The 8,818-nt window shown below is 49.2% G+C and overlaps 1 protein-coding gene across 1 annotated transcript in view; it reads right to left on the bottom strand.

Moving 5' to 3' along the window:
• Nucleotides 1–7,536: 7,536 nt before the first annotated feature.
• Nucleotides 7,537–8,818, bottom strand: part of TG (thyroglobulin) — a 237,253-nt gene continuing 235,971 nt past the window's right edge. Inside the window, exons 47-48 of the mRNA XM_032415805.1 lie at nt 8,496–8,695; nt 7,537–7,637 (exon numbers count right to left, since the gene is read on the bottom strand). Coding sequence (XP_032271696.1) covers nt 7,537–7,637; nt 8,496–8,695 — 301 coding nt within the window. The remainder of the gene's footprint in view (nt 7,638–8,495; nt 8,696–8,818) is intronic.

Below are 8,818 nucleotides of genomic sequence, written 5' to 3'. Positions count from 1 at the left end.
TTTCCCCTCTGCCCGTCCTGGTTTGAGACACTCAGGACACCTCTAGTCCACAGAGGGGAACAGAATACCTTTGGGAACCAAGCCACCAGGGGTCACTTCCCTCTTCCCCCAGGGGATGAGGGTCTCTGAGGGGTTTCCCCAGGCAGCTGGAGGGGGAAGCTTGCTGACTTGAGGTCTCTGACCTGGATGCCCAGAGTTCTGCAGAAGCCGGGGTGGGGGGCGAGGACTGCAATGATGGGGGGGCGGGGTTCTAGAAGTCTCCTCTGGCCGAATTTACATGTTCTTGGTTGTCCAGGTGCACTCCTTCCTCTTTTTAATGACCTAGTGTATTTATAGCTCATCCCCAAAGGGTAATGAGCTCTAGGCTTCAGTCTGCAGACTTGTAGAGAACTGGGAAGAAATGAGGTACTTATTACAAGCTGTTGAGCAAAGTGAGAAGGGCCATGACAGACAGCCAGAAACATCTAAGTAAAAAGTGCTGCATCCCAAGAAAAATTCACCTCCAGTACTAATATTACTCTTAATCATGACAATTCACCTGTGGAAGAGTAACAGCGTGCCAGATGTTTTCCTGTGCCATGGATGGATTCACCCCTCACAGCACCCTGGAGAGATGTCGGTCAATAGAGGCATTTCATCACTAACTCAGGAGGTGCTCAGAGATGAGAAGTAACTTGCTCTAGGATGCACCCCTGGCCCATCTAGGTTCAAAGGCAAGTGTGGCCTCTGCCAGCTCCCAGCCAAGTTCCTCCCACCAGCCACACAGAGAGGCCAGCAATGCCTCCGGGTGCATCCATGATTTTAGTGTAGCCCACAGCAACCCTCCAGTGGGGCGTTTTCTTTGACAGGTAACAAACCAAGCTTCAGAAAGGCCAAGGACCATAGTTAAGAGGGGCCCTGGAAGGAGGAAGGGATGAAGACTTTGGAACCAGAGGCCGAGCTCTGGCATTTCCACGCTGTGTCATCTTGCTCTGGGACCACACGGGTCCAGACACCTGCACTGGTGTGTGAGGTCACATGGACTTGCAACTTCATGGAACAGGTCTGGGTCTCCCAGGTCTTCCCTCTGCCCGTGATGTGTGGGGGAACAATTTCTCCTCATTTGTCCTTGTTTGCTATTTCTTCTACCCAGAACCCCACTCGCCCAGCTCTTCCGTGGCTGGCTCCAGCTGATCGGCCAGATACACACAAATGTCCTCTCCTTGTGAGAGGGACCAGAGCGCCCCTTCTTTCCCTCACCTATGGCCTCGCACACACCTGGACGCAAGGCTGTTCATGACAGCTGGGTGAAGGCAGGGGAGGAAGGGGGCAAGTCTCATTCAGAGGGAGGGCTCTAGTTTAAATAAGAAGGGGGGAAAAGAGGATGAGGGGACCCCAGGGTCACTGTAGAAAGGACCGGCAAAGGCCTTAGGGAGATACTGGGCCCCATCTCCCCTGACAAAGCAGACCCTACCCCAGGCCAGCCAGCACTTTGGTAGAGACACCTGCTTGTCATGGCCCCAAGTCTGCTGGTTAGCTCCCTTGTCTATTTCCTCATTCTGACCATCACTCACTTTCCAACATGGGAAAGGCCCAGAGCCCGGGGCACACCAGTAGACTCGGCAGTCTTGCTCCGGGGGCAGAAAGCTAAGCAGCTGGTTGGGTGGATGCAGGTCCATTGAAAGAGAGGAGGGTGGGCGGGGCCCCAGGAGCCCTGGAAGGACAGGGAACTCAGGAGGGACCTGCGGCTCTCCCCGGCAAGTGGGGGTGGCCTGAACATGACCAAGGCAGCTCCTGAACATGTGGAGGCTTGCCAGGTGTTGTCAGACCCTCAGGCTCCTGTAAGATTGCTCATGCAGCCGGGGCGCCTAGGACACTATCCCCACACCCCTAAGCTTTCTATGCCCTGCTTAGCTTTGTCTGTCTTTTGTACTCCACTTGGGGTCACCTTCTGGAGAACATTTCCTGGCTTGACTTAGGTGCCCTTTTCCGGCTCTGAAACATCTGGTTTACCCTGGCCACTGCTCATATGCCACAGTACTGTGACCAGCTGCTTACTTGTCCGAGGATTACTTATCTTTGTACTTCAGCACTGAGCCGAGGGCCTGGCACAAAGTGGGGAATGAACTGGATGAAATCTACATTGGCAAAGAAAACATCTTCTAATTATTGTTCAACAATTTCTAATTATGCAGGGCATTCATTTTTCTTGCCCCATGGGAACCTCTCAGCAATGCTAGGAGAGTGATGAGTTGTCCAGATTTTCCAGTTGAAGCTAATGCCCTGATTGGTGAAGGGGTTTGTTCTGGGTCATTCAGTTGGTGAGTGGCTGAGTCAGAACTCAAACTTCTGTCTGACTCCAAAAAACAAATACTTTTCCTCTATCTCAAAAACCTTAAGGCTGTGATTCCCAAACCTGGCTGAGATTCACTAAGGTTGGTGTAAGAACACACACATTCCTTGAAGATAGTTTGAAAGCATAGAGTTCAAGGGGGAAAGAGGGCAAGAAGGAAGGGACGGAGAGAGACAGCAATTATAAATGCTAGATGCAACAAGAAGCTTTGCTATAATATTATGGTCTAAACAGAAATTGCTCAAAAACATAGCATGATCATAAGCAACTGGTAAAGTATCATACAAGAGAATCTATTTGATCTTGAGGTTAGATGCATGGCTGTGGAAGTGGCCTGGGGTTGCATCATGAACCAAGAGAATAGAGAGTGTGACCCTAGCACACTGCTTGGCCTGTGACGTATAAATAAATCTTAATATGGTAAGTGAAGTTAACAGTTTTTCAAGGATCAGAATTACCCTATAGAACAAAGCATGGAAGGTTCAGATGAGGTTGCAGGACAATGGAAACCCAGGGATAAGGACAATAAAAACAAAAAGGAAAAGAAGAGGAGGTTTATGGATGCCAACAGGCTCATCATTTAAGTCGCCACTAGGGATTGTTGGGACATTAATGGAATAAGAAAAATAAATAAGAATTATAAAAGTAGGGACGCCCGGGTGGCTCAGTGGGTCAAGCCTCTGACTCTTGATTTCGGCTCAGGTTGTGATCTCAGGGTCATGAGATCGAGCCCTGCATCGGGCTTGCACTAGGCATGGAACCTGCTTTAGATTCTTGGTCTCCCTCTCCCTCTGGCCCTCCCCATACTTTCTCAAAAAAAAAAAAAAAAAAAGAATTACAAAAGTAACCAAAAGAGGAAATAAGAATTATATTGTCATCCTGCTTTTGGAGATATATGTGGAGAGTCTGAGGGGGATTAAGTGGGCAAAACTCTCATCTGGCTCAAACAGGGAATCAACAGGTCTGGTTTAAAGTTGATAAATCACAGAAACAGGTAAAATCACACTGTCCTGAGTCATGGGGGTGACCAGACAGAGATGGGAACTCTGAAAAGAAGGGGCTACTGCAGAGAGGATGACGGCAGGTGGCGACCCTGGTAGGTAATTCCTTAGGTACAAGTGTTGTGTATTTGAAAATATAGATTAATGAACCCTGCCCTAGACCTATTCATTCTGAAAAGATTGGATTCTCTGAATCCAAAAACAGAAAACTTTGATTTTCATGTGCTCACTCCTGTCTTGAAAGCACTGCCTGAGGGTCTTGGATAGTCTGGGAGCAGGTGTCCTTGTCTTCCCAGCTCCAGACGGAAACATGGGGGACCTGTAGCTCTGGCCACTCAGCTGCCTCTGTGTAGGGCCTCGGGGGGTGAAGACCTTGCAGGCTGATGTTAAAACTTCCCTTTGAGAAAGTCACTGGCCTCCTTCTTCTGTCCTTCAGGTCTGCTTCCAGCTCAAGAGGAAGTTGATTCAGACGAATGACTGGGCTTACAGCGAATTTCTTCACTTCCTTTCTTGATTCCTATTTTAGCTAATCCTGAAGGTCATTCAGGTTCCCAGTGTGAGATGCTGCCCTGTTCACCTGACTTCTCAGTGACCCTGGCCTTGGCGCTGGGTGTCCTGTGGCCTTCCCGATCTTGGCCGAGGGGAAAAGAGTTTGTGATGTCTTATGGCTGCCCTGGCACCCATTGGGCTGGCCCGTCCCATCCGGGCATGGACAAGGACTTCCAGAGGAATCTCTGTGGTGCAGGAGAAAGTGCTAGAGTGGGAGCCTGGGGCCGCCCTTCTGAAACCGGCCCTCACAGGGGCTGGCTGTGGGAGCCCGGGATGCACAGCTTCTCTCTGACTCTCACTTCTTCATCAGGATATGGGCTCAGGCCCCCTTCAGTTCAAACAGCCTAACTACAGTGTTGCCTCTTTGGTCACTTTTTTTTTTTTTTTGCGAGCTGTTCCAGGCAGGGGCCCAGACGACCTGGCCTTTGGACCCCTCCGATCGCCCATCTATAGCTTTCTTGTGGACTGGTTTGTAGTGGGATGCCTTGAATGGACTGTTAACTATAAGGGCTTGTGAATACTTCACTGTTTTTTGTTCACATACATTAGCGCCCTTAATCAGCAGGGCAGAATTGCAAAGTAGGCATTATTATTATAACAGGATGTTAAAATGGGATGTTTTCTAGCTCAGTTTTCAAAGGCTGAGAGCAAATAGCAGGTGGCATCCGGTACTAGACCATAGTGCAGGGCCAACAAAGGGGGTGGCCCAACCTGGTTCCGCTAATGTTAGACCATCACCCACTCCAACCAAGTAAAAGAACGTGAGTGACCCATTTCCAGGGTTACTGGTGGTGGATTTGGGGTTTTGATATTGGTCTGGAGTGGACTTATTATCAGGAAAACAATGAGGTTTGGTCCAATGGCAGGATAAACTATACCTCTGAATAGGGATAATGATATTTTAGTTTTCTGTGGATGCTGGAACAAATTATCACAAATTTAGGGACTTAAAACAATACAAATTTATTATCTCACAGTTCTATAGATCTGAAATCCAACATAAAGCTCAGTGAGCTAAAATCAAGGGGTCTGGAGGATGCATTCCTTTTTAGAGGTTTAGAGGAGAGTACATTTCTTTGCTTTTTCCAGCTCCTAGAGGCCACTCAATCCCTTCCTCCATCTCCAGCACCAGCAACGTTGGACCAAGTCCTTCTCACACTGCCATCTCTCTGGTCCCCTCTCCTGCCTCTCTCCTCTATTTTGAGGACGCACCTGGTAATTGTTATTATGTTGGTGTTCATCGGACCCACGTGGGTAATCACAGATACATTCCCTATCTTAAGGTCAGCTGATTAGCAACTGTAACTCCATCTTTGACCTAATGCCACTTTACGGTGTAGCCTTAGTTATTCATGGGTTCTAGGAATTGGGATATCATCTTTGGGGACGGCCATTATTCTGCCTACCACAGATGGATACTAGACTGAAATAAAAATGCTCCCAGCATACTCCTTGTGAAGCATTGCTCACCCAGTAAACTTAATGGAATCCATTCTATAAGTAAGGAAAATAAAGATCAGAGAAGTTAAGAGTGGGGCCCATTCTTAACTGTGCATTGGAAATCCCGGATGCCTGGTCTGCACCCACACCCTCCAGGATTCCGATCTAATTGATCTGGGATGTGGCATTGGTACTGGGATTTAGTAAAAGGACTCTGATGATTCCAGCCGATGGCCAAGGCTGGGAACCACTGGGCTAAACGAATGACTCCAAGTCATTCTGCTACCATGAACACCTGGCCCAGATCTATCTTATTTCAAAGTCCTCCCTAAGGTGTTGGTGGATGAGGAAACTCCTATACTTCTACCCAGTAAGTGTCTCCCCATTCATCACTGCTAACTGCATTCTAGCTTTGTTGGGACAGCAATATGTCTAGGGAATAAGTCATGTTTGTCTAATCAGATCATTTAAGCCCATTCCCTATTGTCAGTGGTTGGTCTAAAAGTAGGGACACAACACCATTATGACCAATGAGATGTAAAAGAATTTTGCTGGGAATTACTGGGAAAGACATTTTTCCAAGAAAGAAAGAGACATTTTTCTAAGAAAGAAAGAGACACTTGAAGGGAAGCCCCTTCATACCATGTTTTGCTTGCTTCCAGCACAGATGCCATCAGAAGCAAATGTGATGTCTGGAGCTGTGGTGGTCATATTGTGTCAGTGAAATGAGGCATCATCATGTGCTGAAGACAACAAAAAGGAGGGCCGGGAAGAGTATAGGACCTTGACCAATCCTAGGACCATCCTCCTCCTGGAGTATCCTTCGGTTAAAGCACTTTAGTTGGGTGTTTGGTACTTGCACTGAACTATCCTGATTGATTGTCTAAGCAGGTGAGAGGTTATCTGACATCTTCGATGCTTTCAGTAGGTTCTGCACGACACACAATGTGGCTGTAGACTCATCCGAAGTCTAGGAAGTGCAAGAAAATAGAGAAATCAGAGGACCTGAGTTGAACTCTGATTCTCCACCTCCTCCCTGTCCCTGTATGAATTTAGGCACACCACAAGCCTTTCTGAGACTCACCTTCCACATCTGCAAAATAGGGGTGATGGCCCCAACATATGAACCATTACTGAGTTTGGTGTATGCTCAAATGAGGTGATGTGTGTCCACACATCTTCTGACACCCTTATAAATGACAGAGACTGTTAACTGACTCCATCTGCTTTGACTTTGGGTTAATTTTCTTTCTCTCTCTCTCTCTCTCTCTCTGTGCGTGTATGAGATGGAGAGAGAGTTTTATTTATTTTTTTTTTTAAAGATTTTATTTATTTATTTGACAGAGAGAGAGAAAGCACAAGTAGGCAGAGAAGCAGGCAGAGGGAGAGGGAGAAGCAGGCTCCCTGCTGAGCAGGGAGCCCGACGCGGAGCTCGATCCCAGGACCCTGGGATCATGACCTGAGCCGAAGGCAGCCGCTTAACCGACTGAGCCACCCAGGCGCCCATGGAGAGAGAGTTTTAAATAGATTCACCTTCATAGGTATGTCCCTTAGGGGGGTAAATGATCAAATCTGTTGCTGCTCTGGGAACCCAAAGCAACCCTAATTGAGGTAATAATTCTATCTCCTTGCCCCAAACCCCTCTCACATTCAATCAAATCCTATCAATTTTGCTTCCTAAAGAGTTCTCAGATCTCTGCCTTCCCCCACCTCTACCCTCGCTACCTGGATTCAGACCTCATTGTCTCTTGCTTAGAATATTGCACCAGCCATTGGTCTCCCACCTCCATTCTGGAACCTTCACAAGAGAATCCTTTCGAACACACAGGTGGGGCTGTGTCATTCTGGGGCCCGCCCTCGATGCATCCCCATTTCTTGTGTTAATGTTCACACCTGTTCACCTGCCTTTTTCTCTGTCTAAAAGGCAGGGTCTTTGCCTCCCTGGCCATCAGCACTGGGCCTGGTGTACACAGAATGCTCCACAAATTTTGGTTGGAAGGAAAGAGCAGCCTGGGCTTCAAGACTCAGGAAGATCATTAAGACATCGTTTTGTGTCTCCCAAGGACAGCCTTGAATTAACAAATCTGAGTCACCAATGCTTCACTGCATGTAGACACTTTATTGAAAGTTAGTGGCTATTTTAGAGAATAAGATCCCCTTGGTGGCAGCCTGAGGTGGGGTTGCCAGGCTGGGCAGGAGGGTCTTAAGAGATGGTCACTTGCTGTAGCTCTTGGAGCCTGGCTCTCCCACCAGCCCAGAGTTAACTGGCCCGTCGTCCTCTTCACTCTCTGCTGACAGCCCGTGCTTGGCTTCATCTGAAATAGAAGGGGCAAGGCTGGTCTATTCAGATCAGGACTCCTCCCTTGTCTCTTCCACCTTGGCCCTAAGAGACCCCAGCCTCTGATGTGCCTTCCCTACGAATGCTCAACAGAGGGGCATTTCCAGGGGGCGGGCACCAGATTCATCACCAGGCTCTCGGGTCATGCTAAGGGTACAACAGGACCCGGGTTCAACAGAGAGCCCCGTGGCCTTGGTGGCTAAATGCAGCTTTGCGGGTCTAAAACATGGTGGGCAAGATCACATTCCTGCTGCATGTTGCACCCCTATCTCTTGCTGCATGAAGAAATCATGTCATTCTGAAAACCTTCAGCCCCACCATCCACCTCCCCGGGAGGCTTTCTCAGATCCTCCCTCCACTGGGCTTCCACTGGCCTGGGCACAGACTTCCATCGCGGGGTGGGGACAGCTGAGGGCTAATCGCTGGGTTATGTTTCTCACTCCCCCCCTCTCTTGGAAGCTTCTTAAGGGCATTGCATTTATTCTGTATTCCCAGTGCCCTCATTATGATTCAGTTTCTCTCCTTAATGCCTGCTCAGCTGGAAGTGCTCTTCAGGGGTAAGAAGTGATAATTTCCACTTCTCCCCTGGTTAGAAATCCCACCCCTGGACCCCTGGTGTCCTGGCCCTGTGCCTCTCTCTCTGACGTCCCCCATCAGAACAGGAGGCCCCCCAGACTGGGAGCTCCTCATGGAGAAGGGCCGTGTAGACAGCACTCCATGACTCAGTGGCTCCATGCGCTTAACCCAGGTCTGCTGCACAGGGGGCTCGGCAGATGCTGGGGAGGAACCGCTTGCCTGCCCTCTGCCCAGCCCCCGCCCGCTCCCACTTCCCCACCTGCCGCTGCCGCCGCCGCCTTCAGAGACGGGATGTACTTGGACCAGAAGGAGCAGTCAGCGCTTTTGAGGCCCTGCCCGTTGGGGAGCAGGACGCTGAGCTCCTTGTAGTTCTCCCCGCCAGCCCGTGGGACGAAGTCAGGCCAGGGGGCTGCAAACTCAGGGGCTTTCCTAGAGAACTCGTGCGGGTAGTTGGGATTCCTGGGAAAATGACAGGAAAGAAACATCCGTGAGGGAAACATGGTTTTCCTTTTATCGCTTGGGATCCCTTTTCACTTGCACTTGGTGTCCGAGGACCAAGTCCCGAATCTTCAGGTGTCAAAG

The sequence above is a fragment of the Phoca vitulina genome, unplaced genomic scaffold, assembly GCF_004348235.1.
Source record: "Phoca vitulina isolate PV1807 unplaced genomic scaffold, GSC_HSeal_1.0 scaffold18, whole genome shotgun sequence".
NCBI lineage: Eukaryota > Metazoa > Chordata > Mammalia > Carnivora > Phocidae > Phoca > Phoca vitulina.
The sequence above is the reverse complement of the archived record's forward strand: the minus strand, read 5'-3'. Positions and strand labels throughout refer to the sequence as shown.